Below are 18419 nucleotides of genomic sequence, written 5' to 3' on the forward strand. Positions count from 1 at the left end.
AGTTGACATTTTTTAAGCTGAAATATGTAGCGTCGTTATAGGAATAAAATTCCAGCCGAGAATGGAAAACAATGATCGTGTGAGTAAGAGCTCCCCCATTTTAATGCAAGCACGAATGCTGCATTAGAACCTAGTAGAGAATTCAATATTCGCTAGGCGAATGTTAAGCAAATTTGGTCTCCAAAGACATTTAAACAGATGCGACTTTTAGTTTCCAGCTAGCGAGGCATGATATTACTGGAAGAAGATCAGCCGTTGTTATCTGCCCCTGGTTTTAATCGTACGATTGTTACTACCAAGAAAATGCCTCAGAACACATGCCCTTGAATTTTCTGCTTTTGTTCTCTTCCGAAACACGTTTACAACGGGTATTTCTCAATCGACACAAATAATTCATTCATATCTTGTTATTCTTTCGTTAATTTATACATAAATCGACTCTGAGGATTTAATTCCATGTCGTAAATGTATTCAACTTTCATCGTAGCCTGAGTGGGCCTCGTTGCGTTTGCCTAAGGAAATCTAACTACGGGAAAGCAGTTTGTTAGACAGTGAGTACACTTTGACCTTGTAAGCAGGACATGGGATCAAGGTTTGCCCTGCGTACGTCAAAGCCACCACTGGAGCGCTGCTGTATTCATGTGATATCGCGTGCGAACAAAAGCGCGTGCCCCAGAGCCAGCGTCGCGGCCTCCGCGTTATCGAATCCGCAGACGACTCACCCATTGCCGTTAGTAACCGCCGTGTGATTCAGCATTGCAATCGTATGTCGGAGAAACCACACGACTCCGCCTACTACACGAGGCACTATCAAAATGGTTTAGATTGGCTCGGGAATATAAATAACAGCGAATAACCTCGTCCGTCCCACATCTGGCGTGCCGGACCTGCTGCACTTCTGCGTGACACCTGAGCAGGTAACTGTCCCTCAACAACGAGCGAAGGCATTGTATACTGATGCAAATCGAGCGGCCGAGAGGCGATCTGTATTGAATATCACTCTCTAAAATATTTTTGTGATCGCCCTTAAATAGTCAAATATTTTATACAAGATCATCGTAATCCTCACTATTTAGGATGTTTACCATGAGCAGAACGCTGTCGAAACTAATCATTAGACTGTATATAACAGCCTGACCCTCAGAGAGGTTACAGACCTCTTCACTTTGTTACAGTTCAAAATTTACTATGTTTTGCTGTCGTATACCAACTGTACCCTTTAATATGTCTTTTTTGAAGAATTCAACGGAGTCCACAATGAAGTTGCTTCAAAGCGTCCTGTGCTTCACCCTTCTGGCTGCAGCTTGTAAGTATAATCATTGTTTCCTCTTAGTGAACGCAGAGAAGCCAGGAAGCGCCGAAGCAGAGGCAATTTTTGTAAACTGGACGAGGGATGATGTGTTTTTAATGAAATGTCAGAAATAGAATTTACTGTGTGCATGTCAAGCGCGGAACTTGGCAAAAAGTTAATACCGCCGCTTGCATGCAGGACATGGTAGGGGGCCATCACACTTTAATCCTTTTTCGTTATGCGTTGTCCATTCTGGACGTACTACACAACAGCTGTTTTAGTCTGCAAATTTGTTTCCAGACGTTGAAAAGCACGTCACCCAGGATCTATTTGTTCAGCCTTTCACAATATCGTTTTTTGCTATTCGTGAAAAACACGTCGGTGATGCACAAATCCGTGACCGGCCGAATCCGTAAGCTTGATAACTCATCTTTTATAGAGCTCCATTGCAAAGGCCAGCAGAGGTGTTGTAGCCGGTCTATGCTTTCGAAATGGCAAGCAAGTTTTGTAGACGTGGCTCATAAAACTTCGTCCGAAAAACTTACCTGCTAGGTTTGGCTTCTGTGCAATACATTTTGAGTTTTTATTCTGCTGCGAAACAAAGTTTTGGTAACAGTTTTGGGAACGACATTTTGTGTGGAGTGCTTCTAGAGTTGTACACATGACTGAAGTCCACTCTTTTTCCTTCTTTGCAGGTGCTGCGACGCTGTGAGTACCAGAACACTTTTGATTCTTATAGCTGTCTGCAACCAGTGAAATACGTGTTTATATGCTGCACCACTTTATTCCAAAATATTAAAAAATGGTTATCGTATAATTTCCAGAGAAACACCCACACCCGGTTTGAAGCCAGTAAAGACTGAGCAAGGTAATATTTTCTTTGCGCATTTTTAGAATACTCCAATATTCGTACACCGCTCTGGGGTTAATACACACCAGCGTATGCGATAGTTCTCTTTGTAGTATTCTCGTAAAGAAGCAAGCTGTAGCCGGGAACCATGGAGCTTCTCATATTATTATGGTTATGAGGACCGCGGTAAAAATCAGTGATGTCTTAAGCAGGAAACGCTTCGCGAGCGTTGGTATATGAACTAGCTGCCCTAGTAATTAAAAAAGTGATGCAAATATTCATTATAATAGCTTTGTTTTGGCTGACGATTATTCTGCTCTCTTATTCGTTTTGAATGTTTTGAATGTAGCAGCCTAAAAGTTAATGCGCGCATTGGGCGCTTCCTGTAGGCTTTTCTCTAAGATACGCAAGCATATTCATGTATGATCTCCAATTATGTAAATATAAATATTTAGGGCATGGGAAGCTCCTGCCGTAATGAAACGCATATTGATTTATTAAGTTCATTAATACACACTTTTCTAAAAGTGCGTGCGTTTCCTAGCCCTTCGTTCTCGTGCAAACAGCCTTCTGATCAGGAGCTTTGAAATAGGCTGAGCGCTTTCTTAGGAATTAAAGTCATAGCTTTGCATGTCATTTATGCAGCCTGTATTCTTCTGCTTCTAACCTTAATTTTTTTCTCGTAGTGCGTGAATCAGCATTTAATCACGTTTCAATACCCAATACAAACTTTATAATACTGCAGACCGCAATCTCCAGACGTCTGTGGGCCTAGTTTTTCAAGCACTCGACGAGTGGCTAGAAGCCAACGATGGTGTTGAACCCGCTACAGCAGAGCGACGGCTGCGGGAGCTAATCACAGAGGTTACCGAGCACCACAACCTGCTGAGCGCCATCAAAGATGACGATGATGATGAGGATGAGGTACGAGCATACGGACTGGGTAAGAAACTCAAGAAGTGGAGGAAGAAGGCGAAGGAAGCACTGGCTGGCGCTGCAAAGGCCGTCGTAGTAAACAAGATCGTCGGTGCTGCTGCTGGTGCCATGGGTTGACACTGATGGAATCGGCACATCTAGATGGCATTTTAATAACTGTTGGATCTGGTGGAAACATGAGAGGATGTCGTAAATAAACAATATTTCGCTTCCTTCAATCGTTTGTCAGAAACGCTACCTATATTATGATAAAAAAGATATCGCGCTTCTTGAGCGGTTTGGTAGCTCGTTGATAGGACAATCGTTTGGCGTGAATTTTTTATAGCTCAGAACGGCGGATGTACTGGACCGTAAAATTAACGGCAAACTTCTGAATAACATAATATTAAATATATAATAAATAATAATGGGTTCACAGGAAAGGCGCAGTATCTGTTACACTTGTTGTGTGGACACTTGAACCACGTCGTAAGGGAAAGGAGGAAGGCAGGATTGAAAGCGGAAAGAAAGAAAGGGGTGCCGCAGGAGTGTGCTGCGGAGTAATGATGAACACCTGTGTATCTTTACCGTGCACTGACTTCGCAAAGCACAGGGACGCCACTTTGTTTCACCTCCATCGAAACGCAGCCACCGACGGTCAAATTATTGGTTTCTTAACGCCTGCATATGACTTTTTGATGACGTGAGTGTGAATAGAGGATTGCTTGGTTCAGAGCAAGCTTAAATTGACATGTCTGATTGCCTGTTTTCCTGGCTCCTGAGAGCGCAACATGAGATACCTATTTTTTTTTTCCAATACATGATGCAAAATTACATATTATCTTTTAAATGGAAGTGGAGGGGGAAGAAGTGAAAAGGCCTTTGGGTGTTTTCGGTATTCACCGCAAGGGGATGTTCCACAAATTTCATATACTACCACAGCTGTCTGCCGTCGTTAAAGAGGCTAACAAAAGATTTTGCCTTTATATCGTCCTGATTGAAAACCAATCTAGCTGTTCAGAAAGAACTGCCATATTCAACACCTGCGGCAGAAAGACGCATCCGCAACCCTTCTCTTTTTGCAGCTGTGGCGGCTGCTGAATTCATCAGCTTCCCGAGTAGGCTTTCAAAGTCTTCTCGTTGCTGCTAGTAGCTGGACACGTTTCGCGCGAAAAATTGGGCCCCCAGGAGTGCAGCTAAATCTTTCTTCTGAGTTGTAATTCGCCACATATGCGGATCACGGCATTGCTGTTTGGGTAGTCACCACATGTACTATAACGCGATAGCATTAAAGACCTTGTTTTGCACAAAGTTAGGCGTACTGGGCGTTGTGAGCGAAGAGTTACGGCAATGGATCTGTATATTGAGCGTTGAAAAGCAGTGGCACGTACTATTTTGTCGCCGGGCTGTGCCAAATCAGGCTTCTTCGCGAAGTTGGTAGGATGAAACCTTCCATGGCTTTTGTGAGATCAGTGAGATACACAGCTTTTAGGCCATATAAGCAAGTGCATGCTGTGGGGATAAAAAAAAGATTTATAAAGATTTATTCCGATTAGAAGTTAGTACAACTGTGTACCTTGTGACTGTATGCTATTAATCATGAGGTAATCAACGCCCATAATAAACTTTCCATCCGCAATTGTACCGTACCCGGGAGGCATAGCGTCGCATTCTTGAAGGCGGAGCTTGAGTGTCGCCTCAAGTATGCTTTGAGCAATGTGTTTCGGCAACAGCCAAGAAACAATACGTAGGCCACTTATTCTTGGCCTTAAGGAGGACTCTATAGCCCCTTTTGATGCCGCATTTTAATTGCGCGAATTCGTAGATATGAGGTACGTAGTAGCGCATTTTAGAAAGCATGATAAATATATTGTTTCTTTGCTTTTTCGTAAATAGCAGTCGCAGTAGCCGTCTCAGTCCTGGGTGGACACCTACACTAAGTGTGAACACCGCACGAACAAATTTACATATATGTATTTATTTTGTCGTGTCATAAATCGCTTCAATTAGACTAGCAGGTTGACGCTAAACAGGTAGCGAAATAGTTTGACATCGCCCTGAACGCTGCGTAAAGCGATCTTGAGGCATAATTTTGATATTAAATGAAGGGTGCACTTCTTTCTGAACTATTTTTCTCAATTCTTGGTTATGGCTATGGCGGCAACCTTTGGACTTAATGAGCTTAACACGCTTCGAGTAGAACGTTCCTCTAAATGGTTACCTGATGGCAGAGCATATAACTTGGGAATGTCTTGGCAGAGCCAGCTTTATAAGACTAATAATTTTAAGCCTGCGCTCGTGCGGTTAACAGTTCCTACAAACCTTGTCGCAGTGTCCAAACCACCCTGGCGCCTTTATTAGGCCGCGTCTGCGTATGATGCGTAAATACTACTTTTATCAGCAGCAGATGTTTCTTCTCACGTTCAGTCTATTTGGTGCCCATTACAGATAATATTTTCATCCCGGCGACATTTATCCCGCTATCAATTTGCGGGAGGTAAGAACTCTGTGAATAAATATCCTTGAGCGCATTATATCGAACGATGTTATTCATAGATGGACAAATAAACGCAACAAAGAATTTCGAGCGGCGTCACAACGATATTCTGTAGTGCAGTGTTAGTGTGGGGCAATCTTGGCATCAGGGGCATCTTTGATTTTCAAAATGTTTTTGCGGTAGAAACAAAAAGGCTGCATTAAAAACCGATCAGCGAAATTTGAATTGAAGCTAGCAATAAATTGAGCTATAATTTAAGATTTTACTGGAGACATCTGATCATAAAATTTATGCCCGAAAAGGAGGCATAACGCACTTTTTTCTATGTTTGTCTTTTTTTCTTAGGTAGGCTGCTTGTTAGGCACATAATATACAGAAGCAGAAGACCATGTGGTGCTGCTGGTCAATGTCGCGAAAGAGTATTTAAGAAACTGCAAAAACGGTGTTCTGTGGGGGCAATAATGAAATAAAAGAACTGCAACGCTGCGCTACAAATATGTTTATTTGAGCATTCAACAACCTCAATGCATATTCATTATCTGAAACACATTTTCAAGCGCGAAGCTAAAATGTTTGTTTCTTTGTAAGTTTTTGGGGGACTAACTTGAGCCCGCCTCTGAGAAATTCGAAGGAGTGTCACATTTTCAGCAAAGTTTTTTTTTGTCGAAGTTAGTAAGCGTAATTACTTTAGTCGGTTAAACATAGTGTCATAACTTTTGTCGACAATATATGAGGGAACCGAGCTCCAAATCAGGTGTTCGGCCTCGAATGACCCTATTGGAAAAACCCATTTGTGAGAACGCCATATCAACTTTTCAGCTTAAAACAACGGGCAACTGATAACTAAATAACTTCAAGAAATTGCTGTATCGATAAGACGTGTCATTTATATATGTTAAGACATGTTAAGTGCGTAGCAGCATTGCGGAGTCTATTCACCCCAAGTGATTAAGGCAAGGAGTAACGCCGTAGTGAAGAGATTCCGATGGTGTTCTATCTGCTTGGGAATCTTTAACGTACTGTCTTTTCCAAAAGTAACCAGGCTGCATGTTTTGCTTCTCGCTTGTATTCTAACGCAAAAATAGTTTTCCAGAGGATTACAGCTTATTTATAAGTGAGTACAGGAGCTCGTCTTTACTTTCCACAGGTTTACAGCTTTAGAAATGGCACCAAGTTTCTACTATCCGACTGAGAAGCGGAACACGCAGCCTGGTTACTTTTGGAAAAGGCAGTAAATTGACATTGCACACTACATGTACCCCTAGTGCTAATGCGAAGTTCGTTTAGCTCATATTCCTTGCTGCCTTTCACAAATACAATTTATGAATGTATGTTTATGAGTGTTATGTTATGAATGGTATGCAATGGATGTTAAGTTAATGTTCAGAAGCGCTCCTCCGCAGTGCCAGACTGGTTAAGGCGCTCTGCTACACAGCCTGGAGACCCAAGTTCGATCTCTGCCATGACGGCCGTGTTTCCATCGAAGCGAAATGCAAGGCTCTACTGTACTGAGCTGTATCCAGCTTATTAAAATCTCAAGTTGGTGAACATTATCCGCATCCCTCGACTTCGGCGCCTCAGAGAGCTTCAGTTGCTTGTAAATGTAGAATTTAGTTCTTTTACTTGTGTGTTTGACAAAAGCAAAATGCCAAGCACTTGTACAGGCCGAGCGCATGGTTGTTCAGCCTCCGCAGGCACATAAATTCCTATAGGAAGAAAAAAAGGAATAAATCGTAATTTTTACAACAAGGAAAACGTTTTCTGGGTCATAATTCATGAGTTAGCTGTAAAGAACTTACTCTCCATAAACTTCAACGACAGTGTTTGGTGCAAGCGCTGTTTATAGATCACACTGCCGGCTACTGATTGATCCGCGGGTTCTCTGGCGTCAAAAGTTCGTGAAACGTGAGCTATAAGTACTGTGCACTGCACCCGGTAACTCTTCGAGACGGGAATATAATGATATAGTACGCTTGCCTCCTGAATTATTCACTCTGGTCATAGGCCACGCTGTCTCATTCCTACGACTTGGTTAATTCGGGACATTATATTACAGAAAGCGCTGAAATAGAGGACAGCGGAGAAACGAAGACAAGTCTGCCAAAACGTTATGCCGTGGGCTTTGCATTTAACAGTGGCCTATGGCTCTCTTTTTCACGAATTGGCGAGTATTTTAGTCGGGGCGAATCTCATATAAAGTGGTAGGCGTGTGTGTCTTTGATATAAGGGATTCATCTATTGAATCAGCTACTCGTTACCGTTTGTATTATTAAGAAATCATAAAAATGCACATATACTTGTGATCTAAATACAAAAGAAAGATATCTAATTAGGCAACTGGCACCTTTTGTCAGAAAGCTTCCATGGAAAGTTCAAAGTTAGAACAGTGAAATGCGTAGAGATACACAACAGGTAATCTCCACTCGCATATGAACGACTGGAAAAGATTGCCTTGTAACTAGTCGAGTGGGAATTTCAATATTGATATGCTTCTAAATCAATGTCCGGATATTTGCAGTGTCCTCTTTCGTGCCAGCTTATATATGTTCTCAAAGCTTCCCTGGCCGGGGCTGCAGCTCCTGATGCGCCGCACCATCAGTGACAGTAAAGCACAAACCGGGACGTCGCTGGATCCGCTCGCTGCTTTCGCCGCGTGCGCCGCGCGCCACCACCACCACCACCGCGCGCAGGCGGTGGTGGTGGTAAAAAAGGTTTAATTACTCAAAAAGGGTGGAGGTATGCTTGAGCCGGTTCTTTGAAGATCCGGCCGCCACGACGTACCGCCTGCATTCCGTCTGAAATACTGGGCAGACTGCCGCGGATTATAATTCAGCAAACGTATTAACGAAGAGAAACTTTTTATTCACGTGTGTACTGTACAGCAGACTATATACGGCGATGAATCACTATTGCCCGTGAGCTGCGTTTCTCACGTGAGAGAAAACATCATCTAGGAAGTGTTTCTCGAGTTTAATTCCGCTATGTAGTTACATTGTCGCACTAAATTTTGTCAGGTTGAGCTGCGGGGAGGAAAAAGGAAGTGTGAGGAAGGGAAAGAAGCTCGCTATCTTTCTGTTAACGCACAAGGAGAAGGTCGAGCCGCACCATGTTAATAAAACCTAAGAGTATGGTGGCAGGTACTGGGACGATCGCTACGGACCCTACTCTACCTCGCTATAGCCGACGACTCCTTGTGCTCCCACCTTTTACCACGACAATGGTCCAAGACGCAGACACACTGCAGCCATGTGCAGTGGCTGTGACTTTTGTGACGAGGCTGTGAAGATGTGGATGACTCGGTCACCTATTACCACCTGGGGAGTAACTGCAACCGCTGGGATGACACAGTCAAGCTGGCCAATGTTGTTTTCTTCTTGGACGCCACAGCACTTACATGGGTTTAGAACGATGAGGCGTTGTGCACGAGCTGGGCCTGCATTGAAGAGATCCGCAATCGTTTCGGGGACACCACGGCAAAGCGGAAATGCCTCACGTCGTGTGCAGGCAAACTCATGGAAAAGGCAGTCCACGCCCGTCTCTCTAACTATCTAGAGAACAATGATCTAGTGTCACACACGATGTTTGGATTCAGAGCACATCTGTCCACCCATGGTGTGTTTCTGAAACTCATCCCGAGGTCATTGATCCAAAACACAGAAACAGTGACCGAGCACGTCTATCCCTCGACCTCAAAGGAGCGTTTGACAATGTCAAGCACTCCACAATCCCCCAGAACATCCAGACCACGAACTGTGGCCAGCGAGTCTACTCATACGTCTATGATTTCCTTAATGACAGAACGGTCAACATCAGCATCGGTACTAAGCAAACAACGCAAGTGAAGATGGGCACGAGAGGCATTCCGCTAGGGGCAGTATTATCCCCACTTCTGTTCAATATTGCACTCCGAAATCTTCCACCTCTTCTAAATCAGATATAGGGCATACGACACGCCCTGTACGCTCACGATATAACCATCTAGACAACCACGGGTAGTAAAGGAATGATTGAACAAAAACTACAAACAGTGGCAACAACAGTTCAGAATTATGCACGAGCGTTTGGACTAACCTCCTCTCTCGAAAAGTGTGAACTCCTAGTCTTCGGCTAACACAAAAATCAGTCCACGATCGACATCCACGTTGACAACTCACTCATAAAGGAAGTTCAGGCCGTCAAGATACTGGGTCTGTATATTAATAACAAGGGCAACAAACACCTCGCCATCGAGAAACTCCGCCTCGTGAGCGAGCAAGTCGCCAGGATGATCGTCAAAAAAACGCCGCGGAAATCAGGGATGCGCGCAGAAGATACTCTCCGACTGGTGCAGGCCTTTTGTCGTGAGCCGCATCGTCTATGCAGCACGCAACCTCCGTCTCAATACGTTTGACATCAAGAACCCCGACTTCATAATCAGAACCGCCTACAAGAAGGCCCTGGGCCTCCCTTCCACGACATCGACGGACCGGCTTTTACGACTGGTCGTTTACAACACGGTAGCCAAGCTGATAGAGGCACACATCACGGCGCAGCTGGTACGAATCTCTACGACTCTGACTTGCCGAAAAGTCTTTAACGACTTGAACATCAATTGCCCCTGATAGCTAGACCCTGAACGCGACATCGAAGCCTCATGAAGTGGAGAATTCAATTGAGCTCCATTGCTGCGGAATATGCACCCCGATTTTCACCAGCCAAGACGACAATCACGAGCGGAAGGTATAAAAAGGCACTACGGCGGGCGCGAGGGCGTGTTCTATGTCGATGCTGCGGGTCCTGAATGGGGAATGGCGGCTGTTGCAGTAGTGCACCAAAATCGAAAGTGGATGAACTAATATTGCCCAGCCAAGGCACACTGGCTGCGGAAGAAATGGCGATTGCCCTAGCTGCAACACACACTGCCTCAGAATACATTCTTACAGATTCACAGGCAGCATATCGCAATTACCTCAGGGGCAGGATTGCACCGCTAGCAACTGAAATCCTGCAAGATAATTACACCCGTGGCTACCAACCCACGCATAAACATTACGTATGGGTACCAGGTCACCAGGGGATCCCAGGGAACGAGAGCGCACACGCCTCAGGCGAGCATTTCTCCCCCGGGCACCCAATACGAATCTCGTGGAACCTTCTACCCCATTGCTAACCTACACTGATATACTCCAGCACTTAGGATTATCTCGCCTGGTCTAGCCTCCACTGGCAAATACACTAGACAAAGGGAAAGAAGCACACTTCCGCAAGCTACAGACCTACACTTTTAACAATCCACGAAGACTACACGCAATAGATCCAGAGTCATTTGACTCACAGTGCAAATTCTGCGTGGAGAAGGCGGACCTGTACCATATGGTATGGGCCTGCCAGCGAAATCAGACTGTCACTATAAATAATCAGCCAACACAGGAGGGGTGGGAGGCTGCTATGACCAGCTCGGACGCAAGGGGTCAAAAAGCACTCATCGAAAGAGGGCGGACAGCAGCCTACGCCTATGGGGTTCCGGAGTGAGGGCTCCCCCCCCCCCCCCCCCCAACCGCAGCTACAACCTCTTAAACATTTTTATTAAAATATTTTTACCACCACAACTGCTTCCACATTCGCACAGAAGGATCCTTGCCCGCTCTCGAGCATCGTTGTTGCCATTGGCAGCCTCTATCAGCTTTCTACTTTTCGTTTGTTGATTTAGGGTGCGGATACTGGCAGATCCAAATGCATCCAAAAGACAAAGATTGGACTGCATGCGTCACTCCGGATGGCTTAGGTGAATTTATTGTGATGCCTTTAGGCCTATGCAACTTTCCAGCGCATTCTAAAGAATTATGAAGACCACTTTTTAACCTAAACTGGTAAATTTGCATGTACTACCTAGATGATATAGTGATTTTATGACGAACCTTCGCCGAGCGTAATAGCCGTTTAGTTGTGCTTAACTGCACGGAGAAAGCCCGCCTTGTGCTGAAATCTGAGAGGTTCCGCTTCGAAGAAAGTCAGATCTTTGTGCTTGGGCATCTGGTTGAAAAGGCAGTATTAAGCTAGACCCACAGAAGACTAAAGCCATCAACTGCTTCAAAAAGTGCAACTCTTTAAAACACCTCAGGAGCTTCTTGGGACTTTGCTCTTACTTTCGGCGCTTCATCTCCAGGTTTGCTGGCGCAGCCTGCCCGCACCCATGCCTCTTGAAGAAAGATATTTCTTCAAAATTGGCTCACGATGATGATTCTGTCTGCTCGAGTTTCTTCTTACCTCGCAGCCAATACTGCGTCATTTGAGCCTACAGCTCCCATTGAACTCCACACTGATGCCTTACACTGAGTCTTACCTGGTTTCGTGTTCTACTTCTCACGTGCCCCATACTTGCGTCCACTTCTTCGCTTCTGCCTTGTATGGAGCGTTGAAGACACCGTGTGAAGCAATCTCTTTTTAAAATCGTACAAAAGTGGTCGCCAAATCGCAGACGCTGACGGCCACTTTGCGTCTGGCGCTGACTAGTCTTTTCAATGATGACAACATTGATGTCAGTCCTGCCGACGTTTCCCTACTACTTTTAGATCTTGCCACGTTCCAGCATGAACAGTTAAAAGATGAAGACTTGGTTCCGCTTTAGAAAAAGCTCGTGTTCCGACACCTGCTAATCCTTTCTGCATTAGCGATAGCTCGCTCTACCGAAAAAAAAAAACAATACTCGTCTGTAGGAAGTAGGAAGCTTGTCGTTTCGGTTAGCCTCTATTCCTCTGTTCTACATGCATTGTACGATGACGTCACAGATGGGCAGTTGAATGGGTTCCCCAGGACCCTTACCCACATTAAGAAACGTTTTACCGGCCGAATATCCGCCGCACGACTGTGTATTATGTGACCTCCTTTGTGCAGTGCCAGCGGTTCAAGCTTCCTACTTCTCCTCCGGTCTACTTACATCCGGTGACACACCTCACCATATGAGAAAGTGGGTGCCGACCTCACAGGCCTGTTTTCCCGCTCGTCCAAAGGCATTCGTTTGATCATAGTATGCTTTGATCATCTCACACGTTACTCGAAACGGCCGCCATCTCTTCCGCCACCGCCGCTAAAGTCTCTTCACGCTGTCGTCCTCCGTCATAGACCACGGTCACTAATAACGATTAATGACCATGGCCGCCCGCCATTTTACGGCACTTGTTGTGGAACAGGTTCTGCGTTTTGGTCTTGCCATTTCGTAACTCTACACCACACCATCAGCAGACAATGGCCTCGTTGACAGTACAAACCATACACTGACAAACATGCTTGCAGTGTATGTCGAATCACATCATAAAAACCGGGATGACGTGCTTTCCTTCATTACATATGCCTATAACACCTAGAAGCGTGAACTCCTTGTAGCCCATTTTTACTTTATACCCGCCCGCATCGATGTTCTCTCGACACAATCTTACCGTTCTCTCTCGACATTGAGCCTTCCGTTTCCAGTATCCTTTGGCACGCTGCAGAGGCTCGTCGGCTCACCCACTTACGCACGCTGGCCTCACAGGAAAGCTCTAAGCAGCGCTACGATCGTGATCACCAGGATGTCTGCTACTTTCCCGGATACTCAGCACGTCTCTGGACCCCTCTCCGCAAGCATGATTTTGTCCCAGAAGCTGTTGTCGTACTACACAGGCCCATTTATTGTACTCACTAGGATCAACGACTTGAATTTCATGACGTCCCCTTAATCTTTCCAAAGCCGCCCCTCCCAGAAAACACAAGTAGGGCATTTCGCAAGGATGCGGTTATGCCGCTTTTGGGACTCTGACATCCCAGGGTGCTTCGTCCCTGAAGGTGGAAATGTGAGACAGCGCTGAAGAGAGGAAAAATGAATTATGAGGAAGAGGAAGAAGCTCGTCATCTTTCTGTTGACGCACCAGGCTAAGGTAGAGTCACACCCTCTCAATAAAACCTGATATTTTTTAAATATACAAGTGTATTGTCCGTACTGTGAAATGAAGCGGCTCACTCATTGACCATCCATTTGGTCTGTAGGATGGGAAAGATATACGCTTTTGTTTTTATATGACGCCGATACTAAATGAAATTTTGCAGCCGAAGAATAAGTGTACAGTCCGAAAGAGGTTATTCAATGGTATGAATGCTAGTAGACTAAAAAGCGCAGTAATGTATGGAACATGCGTGCTACACGCACTGCGGCACTTAACCAGCTCGTTGGCTCTGAAGCCAGAAGAAATACAGGCATAGTGAGAGCTTCCCGATGTACTGTTAGTCTCATTTATGTCGGGCATATTTAAATTGTGGTGCTTCGTCTGTCATACTTGCTGAGTAGTCATGAGCCCTCTGAAGGTGAAGGCGTGTTCTGTGTGAGTGACGTCGATCGAGCCACAGGTGCTCCCTAGTACCGCGTTGGGACATATTTTTGTTGGCAGCCGGACACTTCGAGGTAATATGGAAGAACGCTTTCCTCAAGGCGCATTTTCCAACCAGAAGACCCCGTTTCTCAATATTTTCTCGGTCGTTCTAGAAATGCTAAGGCTGGTGTTCCATAGGGCACAATTACAAATGCGAGTCTGTTGCGGACGTCGCACGCTAGGTATTTGTTGATCTGGTTTCAGAGCATTCAGAGAGCTCAACAAGGCAGGGACAGAGCACAGAAAATTGCAGAACAACTCACACGCGGGGATCGAGGCAAAGGAGAATTTTCTATCCCTGTCATCTACTATCATCATCATCAGTCTGACTATACCCACTGCAGGGCGAAGGCCTCTCCCATATTTCTCCACTTAACCCGGTTCTGTGCTAGCTGCATCCACTTGACCCCTGCGAACTTCTTAACCTCATCCGCCCACCTAACGTTCTGCCGCCCCCTACTACGCTTTCCTTCCCTTGGAATCCAGTTTGTTACTCTAAGCGACCATCGGTTATCTTCTCTTCGCACTACATGTCCTGCCCATGCCCATTTCTTCTTCTTAATTTCCACTAGAATGTCGGTAACGTGAGTTAATTCTCTGACCCACTCTGCAGGCTTCATATCCCTAATGTTACCCCTACCAGGTTTCGTTCCATAGCCCTCTGCGTTGTCCTCAACTTAAGTAGAACTCTCTTGGTTAGGCTCCACATTTCAGCCCCATAGGTGAGTACAGGTAAGATGCAACTGTTGTATACTTTCCTCTTGAGCGATACCGGTAAGCTGCTAGTCATAATCTGCGAGTGCTTGTCAAATGCGCTCCATCCCAATCATATTCTTTTTATTATTTCCTTTTCATGGTCCGAATCAGCGGTTACTATCTGTCCTAACTAGATATATTCGCCTGCTACTTCCAGTACTTCGCTACCTAATGTAAACTGCTGTTCCTTCTCGAGGCTGTTGAAGATTACCGTAGTCTTCTGCATATTGATTTTCAAGCCTACCTTTATACTTTTCATGTCTAGGTCATCAATCATTATTTGCAGTTCATCCCCCGAGTTGCTTAGCAAGGCAATGCCATCAGCAAATCGCAGATTAATGAGGTATTCTCCATCTACCCTTATCCCTAACGGCTCCCATTGCAAGTCTCTGAATACTTCCTCTAAGCAAGCTGTCAATAGGACTGGGGAGATTGTGTCGCTTTGCCTAACACCTTTCTTTATGGGAATTTTGCTATTTTCTTTATGCAGAACTATGGTTGCTGTGCAGCCACTATATATATCTTCCAGCACTTTCACGTACGGCTCGTCTACCCCCTGATTTCGTAATGCCTGCATCCCCGCCGAGGTTTCAACTGAGTCAAATGCCTTTTCGTAATCAATGAATGCTATGGGCTGGTTATATTCCGAGCATTTTTCTATCACCTGATTGATGGTATGGATATGATCGATAGTAGAGTACCGTTTCCGAAAACCTGCTTGATCCTTTGCTTGATTGCTGTCTAAGGTTGTCCTTATTATATTAGCGATTACTTTAGTATATACCTTATACGTAACAGACACTAAGCTGATTGGTCTGTAATTTTTAAGGTCTTTAGCGTCCACGTTCTTATGGATGAGGATAATGTTTGTATTCTTCGATGGTTCCGGTACCGTCGATGACACAAGGCACTGCGTGTACAGGGTGGCCAGTTTTCCTAGCACGATATCCCCCCCGTCCTTCAGCAAATCTTTAGTTATCTGATCCTCTCCAGCTGATTTCCCCCTTTTAATAGTTTCTAATTCTTTCTTGACCTCGTCCTTCGTCACTGGTGGAACGTCCGACTGTTTTTTCCTACCGCCAGTCTCATTACGGTCCTGACTACTTTGGCTACTGTAATCTGTATAGAACTCCTCGGCTACTTTGACTACCTTGTCCATATTCGTGATGACGTTGCCCTCCTTGCCCCTTATCGCATACATCTGTTTTTTGCCTATACCCAATTTCTTCTTTACCGCTTTAAGGCTACCCCGTTCTGTACAGCATGCTCAATTTTCTCCATGTTATACTTCCTTATAACGGCCACCTTGCGCTTATTGATTAGCTTTGATATCTCGTCTAATTCGATCTGGTCTGATGGATTGGAAGCTTTCATACTGTCACCCGTTAATAATTAGAAGGGTATTATTAACGATGCGCCCTTAATGGTGCGAACACTCCCAGACACCCTTAGAGTGAGTGGGGATAGCTGTTCCGGTCGCAAGGAGATGCCCTCGACTTGCGTGGCAGGCTCAGCCGGAATTCAACTACTTCGTAGTGACAGAAGGGGATGGTCGTTTGGTGCCCAGCTGTTGCCGGTTCAAGACAGAGTAAGGTTCGGAGTCAGAAGTAACAAACAAAACACAATTTATATACAGCAAGAGACGATACAAAGGAATACACAAGATCACTTGAAATACACAGACGAGAGGTTCACAGATTACAAACGCTAAGCATGCAACTACAGAATGATTCAATAACACAGGCTTTGCAACATATCAAACACGAGAGAGTTACATAAACAAACACCAAATTGTTCACCGGGCCCTGTTGCAGTCCGACGCCTCAAGAGTCACGATGTGGCCGCCATACGAGACGAGCGCCGCTCCCTTGAAAGTCCGTGGGATTGCCAGCAGCGGGTGATCCCCGGGAGTCCAGCCGAAGCACAGGCGAGCACGCCGCAAAACACTGGCGAACTGACTGACTGACTGACTCATCAAGCGGCGCGGTCTCTTTAAATAGGGCGCGCCGCGTCTGTTTGTTAGCACGCGTCAAAGCTAGCGCGCAGACACACTTAGCTTTGCTGGTTATAGCGCTTTCTCTTCCTCCCGTCGAGCCGCGCGTCGCCATTGGCCAGGTCCCATAGAAGATGCTGGAATTTTCCGGCTGATTCCAGTCCGATCAACCACCGTCCTCCCCGGGCAATGGGAAAGAGGGTGACGGCAACGCGTACAAAGCTACGCGCTCTCCCGCGCGGGGAAGGGGGGCTTTTCCCTCCAAGCCTTCCAAGCGACGCCGTGCGGGCCTCGCGCCGTACCGGCTTGATGAAAATGTGCGCCGATTTCGTGACACATACTCTGGCATTTCTTAATCAAATCTTTCGTCTCCTTAGACAGCTTACCGGTATCTTCTCTAACTATCCTACCGCCTACTTCAACTGCGCACTCAGCAATGATATCTCTGAAATTATTGTTCATTGCTGCTATGGTAATGTCGCCATCCTCGGTTAGCGCTGAATATCTATTCTGTAGCGACATCCTGAACTCTTCTGCCCTCCCCCTCACTGCTAATTCGTTGATCGGTTTCTTTCTTACTAATCTGTTGCGTTTCTCCTGATTTAGGCTAATTCGGGACCTCACCATCCCGTGGTCACTACATCGCACTTTCACGATTACCTCTACATCTTGCATAATGGCGGGGGTTGAACACATTATGAAATCAATTTCATTTTTAGTCTCCCCGTTAGGACTTTTTCATGTTCATTTCCGGTTCTTCCGTTTGCTCAAGAAGGTATTCATGATTCTTCGGTTATTGCGCTCTGCAAACTCAACTAGTAACTCCCCCCTGCTATTCCTAGAACCAGTGCCATAGTCACCTACTGCCTGGTCTCCTGCCTGCTTTTTCCCTACCTTGGCATTGAAGTCGCCCATTAGTACAGTATACTGCGTTTTTACTTTTCGCATTGTCGATTCTACATCTTCGTAGAAGCTTTCAACTATTTGGTCATCACAACTACATGTAGGTGCATAGCCCTGTACAACCTTCTGTTTATACCACTTATTAAGCATAATTACGATGCCTGCCATTTTCTCATTAATACCATAGAATTCAGCTATATTACCCGCTATATACTTATTGACAAGGAAACCTATTCCTAGTTGTCGCCTCTCTGGTAAACCTTGATAACAAAGTACATGCCGATTTTCAGTACAGTATATGCCTCATTCGGCCTCCTAACCTCACTAGGCCCTATGAAATCCCATTTCATACCCTCTAGTTCCTCTAACAGCACTGCTAAACTAGCTTCACTAGCTAGTGTTCTAGCGTTAAACGTTGCCAGGGTCAGTTTCCAATGGCGGCCTGTCCAGCGGAGCCAGGAATTCTTAGCAACCCCTACTGCGTCATAGGTCTGACCGCCGCCGTGGTCAGTTGTTCCGCAGCCGCTGGTGACTGACGGCCGGGGTTTTATGGAGCTTATCATGAGATGTTGCGGCCAATTACTGCACCAGGTTGGCCAACTCCTGTTCTGGGGAGGTGGGCGTTGCCTGAGGTGTTCACAGGCAATCACAGTCATCTTCTATGCGTGTTATTAGGCTATAGTAGTCTTTTGATGCCACTACAGGCAGTTCAATTGTCAACTGGCAATATTTCGGAGTTCACGCAGAAGGGGAAAGTTGTATCCTTTCGTTTTCAAATAGAATATGAGACGTCTCGTTGGAAAAAGTTTTTCGAAAAAAGTCGGTTTGAAAAA

At 45.4% G+C, this 18419-nt stretch overlaps 1 protein-coding gene and 1 long non-coding RNA gene across 2 annotated transcripts in view; both read left to right on the forward strand.

The window, feature by feature from the left end:
* Nucleotides 1-3024, forward strand: part of LOC146200046 (uncharacterized) — a 42573-nt gene extending 39549 nt beyond the window's left edge. Inside the window, exons 2-4 of the long non-coding RNA XR_014704786.1 lie at nucleotides 1240-1306; nucleotides 1987-2159; nucleotides 2887-3024. This is a non-coding gene — a long non-coding RNA (uncharacterized LOC146200046). The remainder of the gene's footprint in view (nucleotides 1-1239; nucleotides 1307-1986; nucleotides 2160-2886) is intronic.
* Nucleotides 2600-3295, forward strand: LOC146200047 (uncharacterized). Its single transcript, XM_084592263.1, has 2 exons — nucleotides 2600-2615; nucleotides 2887-3295. The coding sequence occupies exons 1-2, from the start codon at nucleotides 2600-2602 to the stop codon at nucleotides 3192-3194; spliced, it is 324 nt and encodes a 107-aa protein (XP_084448389.1). The 3' UTR covers nucleotides 3195-3295.
* The last annotated feature ends 15124 nt before the right edge of the window (nucleotides 3296-18419 follow it).

This window comes from Amblyomma maculatum, chromosome 2, assembly GCF_055883805.1.
Source record: "Amblyomma maculatum isolate TAMU_Amacu chromosome 2, ASM5588380v1, whole genome shotgun sequence".
In the NCBI taxonomy this organism is placed as follows: Eukaryota; Metazoa; Arthropoda; class Arachnida; order Ixodida; family Ixodidae; genus Amblyomma; species Amblyomma maculatum.